Source organism: Aphanomyces invadans, assembly GCF_000520115.1.
Source record: "Aphanomyces invadans strain NJM9701 unplaced genomic scaffold supercont1.56, whole genome shotgun sequence".
NCBI lineage: Eukaryota > Oomycota > Saprolegniomycetes > Saprolegniales > Verrucalvaceae > Aphanomyces > Aphanomyces invadans.
This window is the reverse complement of record NW_008580201.1, coordinates 207929-220615: the sequence shown is the minus strand read 5'-3', so window position 1 is coordinate 220615 and position 12687 is coordinate 207929. Positions and strand designations below refer to the sequence as shown.

Here is a 12687-nt window from a genome sequence, read left to right as displayed (position 1 = left end):
TCGACATGATCAAGCAGCAAGTGTTTGCCAGCCGAGTATGCGGGGGCCCTATCAAATTGCAGCCGCCTAATCGCATGGAATTCTGAGTTGGATCTCATTGGTTTGGGCTGGCCTGCCTACCAGTGTCATATTGAGTGGCATTTCAAAGTGCAGACTTGCGGACAATGTGACGTCGGCCAGTGACGAAGGTGAGTTAATCGTTAAAGACTACATGGTCGACGAGGAAACGATGGCATCCCTCGTTGTAAGCTGCTCCATTGATGATACCATTGATTCAGCCCAAGTCATTGGAGAGGATGAATTTTGAATTTTATAAACTTCTGTTTTGTATTGTATTTTTTTGTTCAAATTTCTCCAGAACTTTATGCATCGTAAAATTTATTTCTATTGACAATTGATAATTTTGTTATGTTGTCGTCGGTAGACTTTGACTTGAGATTTGTATGTCTAAACTGAATATATATAGAATTGACCAAATCTGATCGGAGCGTCGTCGGGTTGTGTCATATCACCTGTCTAAACTGAAATAAACTAGACGGTACTCCGCCCCGTTCATAGTGTGGTAAGAGATTCGGTGGAGGAAAGTAAACGTTATCTATACATAACCTTTGATACCTATCCTCTATTTTGGGCCACGCTGATACAATCGGGTAGTGATTCGTCAACTCATCATTGTGGTATTTAAAACATTACATCATGTGTGCATGCGTTTCGCCAATTTGAAAATTTACATTGCGCACCCATGTTGTCCGCGGCTGTCTTGCACGGAAAACTTTGGGCAAATTAAGTACATTGGGCACATGGTAAAGAATTTTGGCGACATCAGAACAGACTGCCGCTGAATGTCCAAGGCCAATTCGGTGACACATATGCGACAAATCAGGGGTTCACCATCGACTCCACGCAACTGCGGGTCAATTCGAGTTTGGAAAGGAATTCAGGCAACAATTGGAAATATGTCCCAGCGCCCTGACTAGAATGACATCAATATTAAAGACACGATCATCCCGATCTCTGTACACCACGAGCAATTTCTAACGCAAGGGTAAAGATAAGACGACCCTGCTCTGAGGTGCATGGCCTCGAATTAGAATGGCCAGTTGAGGCATGGCACAATCTAGCCCTAGCCTAAGCGTCCTAAGTGTTTCCGTTGCTCGATTGGAGGCCACCCTGCTCCCGCATCTCCTGAGTTTGGTTCAATGTGAGATTTTTTGGTTTGGAAATTCATAGTTTTGCCCACTAAAGTAGGCGTACCCACAGGGTTGTCGATTGCATCAACAACATTTTCAAAGCAATTTTGAACTTGTAGTGTGTATATAATCTTAACAATAGGCAGACGAACAGGGCACTGCGAGCCGACACACATCGCGATGATTTCTCAGCAGCCTGACCATGTGCGGCAGCGGCGCACATGTCACGCCGTCATGTGACCGAAAGTCATTTGCTGTTTTCCCATTCACAGGACGGAACCACGTCATTATACCTCATGGCACTCCTGGCCATGGACGAAAAGCAGATCCGACGACGGCTGCAATGCAAGATGAACATGCGCAGCCACCGTGATCGCCGGAAGCGGTCTACACAGCAACTTGAAGCCACGATCGAGCAGCTCCGTCGGGAAGTGGAACGGGCACAGCGTCAATTAGCCCTCTATCGAACGATTCCGTCGCCGTCCGACGGCCCCATTGCGATTGTCATGGAGTATACAAACTTGTTCAGCTACCGCGTGTGCGGAGACGCTCAAGTCAGATTCCTCCGCGCATGCTTCTCGCCCCGTTTCACGTCGAACGGCACGTCCCTTGAAGGATTCATTGCGTTCTGGCAGAAGGCAGCCCCGGTGTACGCCACCCCGAGCAACATCCTGACCATCCGGCCCATCGACAATGACCAGATTGAGATGCAAGTCCAGCTTGAAACTCGCATAACGCGGGATATCTTGGGCAGGGTCATGGACTTTGTCCTGGAAGATGAAGATGAAGCGACGGTCGACGCCCTCGTCGCCACCAATGCGACGATCCGGCACGTGCTCACACGAACGTTTTACTTCGATACAGACGACTCGACGGGGCAGGCGCTAGTCTCGCACTCGGTAGCATTTGACGATCGGTATGTTCAGATTGCGCAGCTCCTTGCGTCTGCGCGCAAGAAATTCCAGGGCCACGATTCGACTGTAGCTTCGTGAAGGACTAATTTAAATCATTCGTGTTGCCTTGCTTGCTGCGCGTTCATGATGTGGCACGTGCTTATCAACGAGTGTCGTCTCCCGTCGACAAATTGCGTGGCAGGTTCGGCCAGCCAGTCCGAATGGTTCCAGGGTAGCAACGTCGTCTTTGTGTTCCGGTGGCGACAGGAACAATGTCTTCTTGGCCAATGTTCATGCGCAGAGAGTCCATCCACCACCACACACCGCCATCCTGAGCAGTCGGATTCCCAACGGACGGTCGCATCACGATTTGCAGAGGACGGGGTTCGTATCCGGAATGGTCCGGATAAGCACCCGCGCTTATTGGTGGGCCGATTTCACACGGTCCACGCGGGCACAATTCCCCCATGCTTGGAGGGCTGGGACCAAAGCAGAAGCGCAAGATTAGCACCGACTACGACATGCCCCCTTCGTCCTCCAGCATAATTGACCAGACACGCGTCCGCTATGGCTTCCTCGCCATGCTCGTGTTCATCACGGTCATGTCACTGTCGACACTGAACAGCTCGCTGCGGTCGACACCGTCGTTCCGGATCCCATCCTACTTGGACACATCTGCCGCGCCGTTGGCGATCGCATGGCAACACATCCCTGACCGATTAGAAATCGGTTTTGTGGCCGATCTAGACAAGGCCAGCAAGGTCGCGGACAGCAAGAAGCCCCTGTTTCAGTCGTACTTTCAAAAGGCCATCTTGGTCCGACACGAGAAGATGGGCAGTTTTGCCGCCGATGACAACGCCAAGTACGAGTACTCCGTGACATGGAAAGACATGGCAACGTTCAGCACGACTCTGAACGAAGCCGGGCGCGGGTTCGAGCTGAGCGAGCTGGCGTGGTATCAAGGTCAGTTGCACTCGTTCGACGACCGGACGGGGCTCATCTTCCGCCTCGAAAATTATCACATGCACAACGGACCAAATGACATGCGCGCCGTGCCAGTCGCAATCGCCATGGAAGGAGACGGGATGACAACGAAGGGCCAAAAGCATGAGTGGGCTACAGTCAAAGACGGCGAGCTCTTCATGGGGAGCATCGGGAAAGAGTTTACATCTGGGACGGACGTCGTCCATGAAAACAACATGTGGGTCAGCATCCTCGCCCACAACGGCGCGATTCGGCACGAGAACTGGTCAGACCGCTTCAAGAAGATTCGGGAAGTCGTCGGGTGCGGGTATCCTGGCTATGTGATCCACGAAGCCATCGAATGGAGTCCTGTGCGTCGTCAGTGGTTCATCCTGCCACGCCGCGTGTCGAAAGAAGGTTACGACGACATGGCGGACGAGAAGCGTGGCTCGAACGTCATGATCATCGCGTCGGAGGACTTTAGTCACTTGGACGTGCGCACCGTGGGAACGATTACCCCCGAGCGCGGCTTTTCCAGCTTCAAGTTCGTGCCGGGAACCCAGGACTCTGTCATCGTCGCGTTGAAGAGCATGGAGAACGAAGCGTTGAGCTCGCAAGCGGCGTACGTGACCGTCTTCACCGTGGACGGCGTTGTGTTGATGCCAGAGACGTCGCTGCCGGGGTCGTACAAGTACGAAGGCGTCGCATTTCTCCATGATTATTGACCCAATCGAGTATTTAATGCACTCGCACAACACTTGCCTACGGCATCTTTCGCCATTTAGGACAGGATATGCCACGAATGTCGCCTGATGCTGACTGAGTGGCGCTCTTCGCTCGACGAAGGCATGCCCAGTCGACGACGCCATCTATACAGGATGTCCTGAACATCGGTGCTGGTTCAAGAGATGTGAGTTGATCTGTGCAGACGAGCCTATTTCGGTGATGCACCAAACCTTTCGCAACTCGCCTCACAGGCACCGAATTCACTCTGTCCGGGAGTCCCACATGCCCTAGGCAAAAGGACGTGAATGTTTTCCTCCTCTCTCGCAAAGAAAGCGCTGCGAAGTATACGAAAGCTACGTCCTTACCAGCACAGAGTGATACTCGACGGCACAAGCCACCGACAGAGATATCCGCCGGATGCGCAGGCGACATTGCTCCCGTCAGCACACCGTTGGGCTCCTTGGCGTCAATGTGGTCTCGTCGGAGATGGAATTGATCACCGGCGCCGTGTGGACCGTGGGCTTCGTGGTTGACCGTGAAGACATCGATCTTCCAATTGTGCCTACAGAAGGCAGCGCTCCATCGCAAGGTTGTGGGTGCCAGCGATGCAGTCGAGTGCACTGTGTCATGGACGGAGGTCGCGCCCTTCATGACGGTCTTGAAAGAAGCTGGTGGAGGGCTTGAGTGAACTCGCATGGTGCAATGGCGACTGGCTCACGTTCGACAATCGGATGGGCCTCGTCTTCCGCGTGGAGAATTGTCAGTAGATCAACTGCATTACATTCGTGCGGTGACTGCCGCGATGGCTGTGAAGGGGATGGCAACTCAACAACGGGGAAGAGGCATCATGAGTGGGCTTCTACCAAGGACCGTGAATTGTACATGGAAGCACCGAAGAGGAGGTCCTCTGTGGAAATGATGTCTCGAGCGCGAGGAACATGTGGGTACGCAACATGCAAAAAGCCGTGGATTGCGATGGACCGAGAGATTTGAAAATACATCTAGCGGTTGGATGCGCCTTCCCAGGCTACCTTCCATACCCACGAAGCGTTCAAACAGGGTGCAGTCCATCGATATTGGTTCTTCTTCCCTCACTGTGTGTCGATATGTTCGACGAAAGAGCTGATGGCATCGTGTGCCTGCCTGACTTAACTATCTGAATTGTACAAGTGCGAAGATGTTGCTTTATCGGTAGGGAGAGTCGCGTGGATCTAATGGGATGCATTCATCCTATACGGACGCACCATGGATCAAGGACGCGGTTCCTACGTCGCACTTTGTGCCGGCGCGGAGTCGCTTGTCATGTCCTGGGTGGAAATGTGCATATGGTTGAATGTGAGATTTGCGAAAATCCGGATAATGCATCCGGAGGCGACGTTTCGCTCGAATCCTTGCACATTTTCTTCTTTCTTGGCTGGAGTGACGGCGGCATGTCGGAAGGCCCTGGATACGATAACTCGCTCAATGTAGCGGCAGGCGGCGTGTCCATGGTCGTTTTGTTCGATGCGTCCAAGAAGGAGGAGTTCTACCCCACGTCAGGGTACAAGAAACTGGCGCGAAAACTCAAGACGACTTGCAAGGTCGACGTGAACAAGGACGATCTGTCTCTCGACCGACTCAAGCAAGCAAATCTTGTTGTGTTCTCTGGTGTTCGCGAACGCTTTAGCTCGTCCGAGTTCCAAGCGTTGAAAGACTACATGCGCGAAGGGGGCAGTCTGCTTTTCTGCATGGGCGAAGGCGGTGAAAAGGATACGAACCTGAACAGCTTCCTCAAGGAGTACGGGATCATTATCAATCAAGATTCGGTCATTCGCACTGTGTACCACAAGTACCATCACCCGAAGGAAGTATACATCACGAGTGGTATTGTGAACCGTGAAATCGCTCGCGTGGTACGATCTCCCGTGGACGTCGACATGCCAGTCATTGCTCGCCCACATGTAGGCGAACGTGATGTCGGGCAAAGGAAAGGACATATTCGCGCGCGACCCCGTTGCTGATAAAGCTCATGGAATTGAAAAGGACCAAAAGGGACTCAATTTCGTCTATCCGTACGGGTCAACGTTGAACGTGAAGAAGCCCGCCGCGCCGATCCTGAGTTCCGGCTTCATCTCGTTCCCGATGAACAGACCCATTGGCGCCGTGTGGGCTCACGATGGCGTATGCACTTCCTTCCTTCAATTGTTTGCTTGATGCTTGTTCTTCCATCGCTAGGTGTCTGCTCCCGCCAAGGAGAAAAAGAACGGTCGATTGGCAGTACTCGGTTCCATGCACCTCTTTTCCGATGACTGGCTCGACAAGGACGAGAACAGCCGGCTCCAAGACATCCTATTTCGATGGCTCCTCAAAGACAAAGAAGTTCAGTTCGACCCATTGGATGCTGAAGATCCCGACTTGAGCGACTACAACCGCCTTCCCGACACCCAGGCACTGTCGGAGCGCCTTCGATCTTGCATGCAGGAAGGCGAGGAGCTACCCAAAGACTTCACCAAGCTCTTTGATAACACGCTGTTCAAGTTCGATACGTCGCTCATTCCTGATGCCGTGGCTCTCTTCAAAGAGCTAGGTGTGAAGCATGAACCACTGTCGCTCATTCCTCCACAGGTTCATCCTCGCTTCATGTCTACTTGTTGTCCTTATAGCACCTTTAGTTTGAGACACCGTTGCCGCCTTTGAAACCCGCTGTATTTCCGCCCATTTTACGCGAAATGCCGCCGCCAGCGCTGGATCAATTCGACCTCGACGAACACTTTGCCTCCGAGTCGCTCCGGCTTGCGCAGCTCACCAACAAGTGCTCCGACGACGATTTGGACTACTACGTCAAGGAGGCGGCAGGGATCCTCGGCATCTTGCCCAAATTGGATCCCGAACGCAGCGACGCCAAACACGTGCTCGAGTTCTTGTTCACGAAGATTGTAAACTTCAAGAAGCTCAACCAGGACGCGGCGATGGTGATGCTCCCGCTCAAGGACGAGAGCAAGGCTTTCCAGGACGACACGATGCTCCTGGCAGACGATAAGGACGTCGACGTGGACGACGCTGCAGATGCGAAGGCGTTCAGAAAATAGAGGGCACAGGGTTCAATAAATTGAGTTGGCTGCGTTGGCGAACGCTTGAAGAGACCCCGGCAGTCGGTGCGAATCGTACATGGCGAGGAACTGACATGCCACGGACTTGATGTGCACATGGGCGAACACATCTGTCGAGCGCACAAAGTCGTCCATCCTACGAGACCACGCATGGGGCTGCCATGAACGAACGATGACGTACCGATGGAAGAGGCATGACAAGTACAGCGCGCCCGCCGCCAGCTCGTCTGCTGTGAGCTGCAATGCGACAGTTCCTAGCGGCGAGTTAAGTTGACAAACACCATGCCGCGACCGACCTGACATGGCGTCATTTAGAAACACGTCCGCAACATTCAGAACGTTTTCCCGAGCCATGTCGACTTGTGCGATGGCTTCGTCCGCTAGCGCGGCGAGTGCCAGGTGGGGTTGCGGCACCACGACGTCGTAGGAGAGCGTATTGAGCAACACAACTTCGTATTGCCGGATGCGCTGTTTCACATGGTCGATGTCGGCCGGCGTGACGGAGGACGACTTGTCTGGGGCATCACTCGCCAGCATCAAACTCGCCTCCGTGAGTTGCGTCAACTTGACGGTGCGTTCGTTGACCTTGGCGCTGAGGAATACCGCGGCAGACCCGACAAGGTAGCGGTCGTGGGAAGAGAACGAGTGCAACATGAAAAAGCGGTTCATGTACGTCATCGCGGTGACTGTCGCCACATGTGGGAGGTCCAACTTGCGTGTCAGGTCGACGATGTACCAAGAGGTTGTCCTTCGAAGCTGGGTCTCCACGTCAATAGGAATTCCAGCCAAGTACGACGGGGTTACAAGAGGTGTCGTCGACGAGAAGAGCCAATGTGAACGCGGGTCGGAAGGGCCGAGGGACTCAATGGCATTGGGTGTCTTGCGTGGTCGATGAGATTCCACGGGAGGCGGCGGAGACAGCGGCATCGAGAGAGCAATTGGAGGGGGAGACGATTGCGGCGTGTTGCTCTTCTTGTTTGAGAACCGCACGCGGAGTCGTCTACCTTGAAAAATCGAGTCGTCCTTCTTCACCACAGCAGCTCGTCCGCCCGCGACGTCAGTGAACTCGACAAACGTAAATCGCCCGCTGTTGTTCTCCATCATGTCAATTCTGTATATCGCGCCGCATTCTTCAAAGTGTCGCCGTAAGTCTTCCTTCGTCACATGCTCGCCGTAGCAGCTCACGAACACAGTCGGCGACGACTCCATTGTACTACAAGAAATGCAGGTATTAAAAGTAAAAGGTTTTGTTCCTCTATTGGTATTAATTTTCACAGTATGCAGCAACGGCTGATGGATCCCGTGGCGCTCGCTCATGGAACTTTCACTTCAAGTTCCTTGGGCCGGCGCGCTAAGATAGCGTCGATGAGACCAAATGCGATTGCACCTTCCGCGTCCATGAACTACATCCACCGCGTCAGGGTCAGAGTGTGCATACGGTGCATACCTTGTCGCGATCCATGGCGTTTTCGATCACCGACAAATCTTTGTTTGTGTGCTTGGCGAAGAGTCGATTCAATCGATGTCGGAGCTGCAAAATCTCTTCTGCTTGAATCGCAATGTCGCTTGCCATGCCTTGAGCGCCGCCGGAAGGTTGATGCACCATAATGCGCGAGTTTGGAAGTGCCGCGCGACACCCAGGCGCGCCACCGGCAAGTAACAGGGCACCCTTCTCCATGTTCAGCAAACTTATCGGGAAAGGAGAACAAAAAGCACATACCATCGACGCTGCTTGACCGATACACAATGTTTGCACGCGCGGTTGAATGTACTGCATGGTGTCATAGATGGCGAGGCCAGCCGTGACTGAACCTCCTGGGCTATTGATGTACAAGTAGATATCCTTCTCAGGATGTTCGCTCCTGCAGTGGTAAGATAAGAAGAGGAATCACCCGCCCGTGCAGAAATCACGCACTCGAGGAAGAGCAACTGCGCCGTCGTCAACGATGCCATGTGGTCGTTTACAGGTCCATTCAGGAACACGATCCGTTCCTTGAGGAGGCGCGAGTAAATGTCATAAATGCGCTCTCCCCGCGCATTCTGCTCGAGTACCATGGGCACGACGCCCGCGAAGGTCGAGCTGTTGTAGCCGTGGAAGCTGCGCCGCAACAGTTGCCGCGCGTGGGCATGCATCTTGCTGGGATCTCGTTTGTTCTGTTGAAAACCTGAAACGACGTTGTTGCCATCCGGATACAGGCAACCGGACAATGTTCCGGATATGTTATCCGAATGCCCAGGTGAAACGTGGCAAGCACTGTCACAATGGCGCCCCCTCCGTCGCCGGAGCTCTTCTTCCCGTACTTGTACGTCCCGAGCGCTGATAGCGACTTTGTCGAGGTCGTGAGTCCATGGGGCAGTCTCAAGCTGCCCATCCCCCTCATGCAGTTCTACGGCGTGGCCATTGCGATTGCTGCGGTGCTGCTAAGCATCCTCATCTCATGCTTCGGCCGGTCCCGCGCAGCTGGAGACAACGAGACGCCTGAATCTGTCATCGAACAGACGTACACCAAAAAGAAACCCAAGAAATCGGCCAAGAAAGCCGCCGACGAAACGGAGAAGAAAGCCAAGTCGGCCCTTGAAGAGAACATCCTTCGAAACGGAACCAACAGCTACTACTACGCGCACAAGGTTCGCGAAGTCTCGGCGGAATCCACTCGAGTTCGCCAGGTCATTTCCACGTACGGCTGGTCCGACGCTAAGAAGACGGTACACTGACTTACCTACCTTTCGCCTCATGCGGTCTGTGCGCAGGTGACGATCTATGTGGATCACCCCGACGCCGGGTCGCTCTCCAACGACAAGATCCACATGGAATGGACACCGACGTCGCTGAGTTTGGACATCACGTTCGACGACAACGACGTGCGGAGTCTTGTCGTGCCAACGCTCTTCGCTGAGATCTCGGATGTGAAGTACAAGGCGAAGAAGGACGCGATTGCGTTCGTGCTCGAGAAGAAAGACCTGGTCACGTGGAAGTCGCTCAATGGGGCGGCCAAAAACATAGACGACCACATTCAGTACGACGAAAGTTTGTACGACTAAGAAAGATGCGCCATCTTACAGTCGCCGTCCGACTTTTCAACATGACCAAGCAACGCCTGGGCCAGGACGAGGCCGTGCACCGCGACCGAGATAGCTGCGTCAAACACAAACTTTGGCGCAAAGATTGCCCAGACCATCAAATGGCGGCGGCAGATCGCCACAAAGATCGTGGTGCATATGGCGGAGAGCGTGAAGTACCCTGTCACAACCGTCGTCGTTTGAGTGGCAGGCGTGGGGACGAGGGCAAGGCCAAGCCAAAATGCCCCGAACGTGTTGACGGCCAGCAGCACACCAGCAATGTGCCATTGAAATTTGGCCATACCGACAAAAGCGGCGGCGTTTTGAAGGCTCGCGAAAGAATTCCCGTGGCCCGATTGAAAGTACAATGTGTGGACGAGGAAGCAGTACCCGACGGTCGTCGGCACCGACGGAGACTTGTCGAGGGAATGGAAGAGGGTCGCCATGGCAATGAAGAGGGCAAATGTCCCGGGCGACGATGGGCCGTGGAGGAGCACGAGCACAAGCAGCGGCGACGATGGCTGCCTCAAATGGAGGATGGTCCAGCCGTAGACAACCCAGGGAAGGAAGAGCGGAAAAACGTCGAACCAGTAGAGCCATACGCAGACATAGCTGATCAAGCTGAGTGGATGGACGAAACAGATCCAAACGCCCAGGGCCGCCATGGGTATCCACGTCATTTGGACGGTCACCGTCGTGAACACAATGTTCGGATGCGGCCACGCGGCGAAGAGGCGGTGGACGACACAGAGGAGCATGAACGGCGGCAGGTGGGACCACTTGCGTTGGACGAGGATGTCCATGCCGAGGAGAGCAACGGTCGTGGCGCTGAGGAAGAGCAGGACACGGTCTTGCACGACCAGGTACGAGTTGGAGAAGAGGCTGGCGCAGTGTAGGACGACCAGCATCGCGAGGCCAACGCTTCGTCGTGACAAGTGAGTTGAAGCACTTACGAAAGGACGATAGCGAAACGCTAGTAAGGCGGTGGAGAGGCCGGCAGTCGCAAGGTAGCGAGGAAGCGGCGCACCAGGAAGCAGCGCCGAAACGTGGGAAGCGATGAATGGCCAGGTAAACCCGACAAAGCACCCGACGCCTAGCGCCATCGGAAGACGACGGAGACAGAACGAGCCAAAGTGAAGCGCCACAAAGGCTGCAAGTTGGAGAGCGATGCCGTGGATCATGCTCACGAGATCGAATTGGGTGTATAGCGCCCGTGAGAGGGACAGAGCATCACGGAGATAGGTCTGAAGCAGCCTGTGCGTGGCATGGGCGTCCATGGCGCTGGCTTGGGCCGCTGCAAACACTTTTTCAAGTTGTATCATGGCAGGCAAATCCATGCGAATGGTTTGTGTGGTCAGGAACTGGTGTCGCAGCTGATGGGCGTTCACCCAAAGGGCATCGTTGAGGTGGGTTAGCGCATCAGTGACATTGAACGCTCCTGGACCGGTGGACTCGAAGAAGAGGTTCGGGATGACAGCGCCGAGGTTGCCGAATGGAATGGGGAGCCCCATGAGAAGAGAAAGTGTAGGCACGAGGTCCACTTGGGCCACTTCGTTGGGCGAGTCAAAGAGAACGTCGTACATGGACCGGTCTTGGTCCAGCGCATGCAGCGGCCGTGCCTTGGAGAACAGAAACAAGGCGGCGCCGGTCTCGTCGTCGGTGGCGCCGCCGTGGTTGCCGTCGCTGCTCATGCCATGGTCCCCCAGCACAACCTATCAAGAAGGATTCCATCAGTACAGGATTGTAGAGGGTCGATGTCTGCACCGCCAAGACATCCGAAGGCAACGTGTTGGTCAACTCGACGAGGAATTCGTTCATTTGATGCAGTTTGGACTGCATCTTCGGGTGGTTCGGCCCAAACGTGTGACCGACATGATCGACCCCTAGGACAACATCATCAACGACAATGCCATCGATGTACGGACCAAGAAAGTGCGCGATGAGGACGTCCCAGTCGGTTTGGTTGACCAGTTCGGGGAAGAAATGCTCCAGCACGCCGTTGTCGACGGTGTCGAGGTCTTTCACATTGAACGAATCGTAGGAGTAGTTTCGAAGGAACGACGTCGGGTACAGCTTGCCCCACGTGTCGTCGCCCATAAACACGATGCTCTTGTTGAGCGCCGTAAGCTGCTTGATCCATGAATCCTCAACGATCTCTTCGCTGTGCATGTTATCTTTAATGTCGAGAAAGGTCGGTAGAGTGCCCGTGGTCAGGCCTTTGAGTCTGTCACACAAGGTGGAATTGTGATCTTCTAGAAGAGAGCTTAGAAACCCCACCGTTGCATCGTCATGGTGGGGGCATCGGCCACGAAGCGGAGCAAGAGACTGTGCGCTGGTCTGTCGCGAAGAACCGCATGGACGTGCGGCAAGTGATTGAGAAAGTACTGTCCGCCGTCTTTCGCTTTCTGCCGTTGCTCGATTTGGGAAGCTTCGTGCATAAAGTCGTAGCGCAAGGCGTCGATTACAATATACACGACTCGAGGAAACTTCACATTGCTCCAGCATCCTGACGTTGAACCGTTCTGTCGGCGGAGGTGATGGTGCATGGAAGACGCAACGGCCGCCTCCTCGGTGCACGTGCTCACTTCTTTAGCTTCATAGCGTGTGAGGAAGAACCCATTCGTGAAGAGGAGCACAGCGGCGGCATGGAGCACGAACGACACCACCACAGCACCCGCCACCATCGCAAGTGCGGCGTCATTATTGGCGACATTTATTAGATTATAGAGGTCTATTTCACCCAGCGTTTGGGATGTTTATGAGTTT

At 54.1% G+C, this 12687-nt stretch overlaps 6 protein-coding genes across 7 annotated transcripts; 3 read left to right on the top strand and 3 right to left on the bottom strand.

The window, feature by feature from the left end:
• Positions 1 to 1370: 1370 nt before the first annotated feature.
• H310_13821 (hypothetical protein) lies at positions 1371 to 2446 on the top strand. Its single transcript, XM_008881467.1, has one exon. It carries the CDS (start codon positions 1412 to 1414, stop codon positions 2180 to 2182), a length of 771 nt encoding a protein of 256 aa, XP_008879689.1. The 5' UTR covers positions 1371 to 1411; the 3' UTR covers positions 2183 to 2446.
• Positions 2447 to 2518: 72 nt separating this feature from the next.
• H310_13820 (hypothetical protein) lies at positions 2519 to 3824 on the top strand. Its single transcript, XM_008881466.1, has one exon. It carries the CDS (start codon positions 2551 to 2553, stop codon positions 3769 to 3771), a length of 1221 nt encoding a protein of 406 aa, XP_008879688.1. The 5' UTR covers positions 2519 to 2550; the 3' UTR covers positions 3772 to 3824.
• Positions 3825 to 5178: 1354 nt separating this feature from the next.
• On the top strand, positions 5179 to 8070 carry H310_13819 (hypothetical protein). The gene is made up of 4 exons (XM_008881465.1): positions 5179 to 5664; positions 5717 to 5932; positions 5987 to 6376; positions 6424 to 8070. The coding sequence occupies exons 1-4, from the start codon at positions 5203 to 5205 to the stop codon at positions 6838 to 6840; spliced, it is 1485 nt and encodes a 494-aa protein (XP_008879687.1). The 5' UTR covers positions 5179 to 5202; the 3' UTR covers positions 6841 to 8070.
• Positions 6279 to 8075, bottom strand: H310_13818 (hypothetical protein). The gene is made up of 3 exons (XM_008881464.1): positions 7158 to 8075; positions 7043 to 7115; positions 6279 to 6997 (listed from the first exon to the last, which is right to left on the bottom strand). Exons 1-3 carry the CDS (start codon positions 8068 to 8070, stop codon positions 6853 to 6855), a joined length of 1131 nt encoding a protein of 376 aa, XP_008879686.1. The 5' UTR covers positions 8071 to 8075; the 3' UTR covers positions 6279 to 6852.
• A 30-nt stretch (positions 8076 to 8105) lies between these two features.
• On the bottom strand, positions 8106 to 9016 carry H310_13817 (ATP-dependent Clp protease proteolytic subunit). The gene is made up of 4 exons (XM_008881463.1): positions 8777 to 9016; positions 8582 to 8723; positions 8309 to 8530; positions 8106 to 8264 (listed from the first exon to the last, which is right to left on the bottom strand). The coding sequence occupies exons 1-4, from the start codon at positions 8992 to 8994 to the stop codon at positions 8175 to 8177; spliced, it is 672 nt and encodes a 223-aa protein (XP_008879685.1). The 5' UTR covers positions 8995 to 9016; the 3' UTR covers positions 8106 to 8174.
• An 810-nt stretch (positions 9017 to 9826) lies between these two features.
• On the bottom strand, positions 9827 to 12618 carry H310_13816. Of its 2 annotated transcripts, XM_008881461.1 has the most exons (4): positions 12199 to 12618; positions 11847 to 12145; positions 11686 to 11804; positions 9827 to 11633 (listed from the first exon to the last, which is right to left on the bottom strand). In XM_008881461.1, the coding sequence occupies exons 1-4, from the start codon at positions 12603 to 12605 to the stop codon at positions 9900 to 9902; spliced, it is 2559 nt and encodes an 852-aa protein (XP_008879683.1). In that variant the 5' UTR covers positions 12606 to 12618; the 3' UTR covers positions 9827 to 9899. The 2 variants fall into 2 exon arrangements, with proteins under 2 accessions (XP_008879683.1, XP_008879684.1); XM_008881462.1 differs by having other exon boundaries at positions 11847 to 12618.
• Positions 12619 to 12687: the final 69 nt, after the last annotated feature.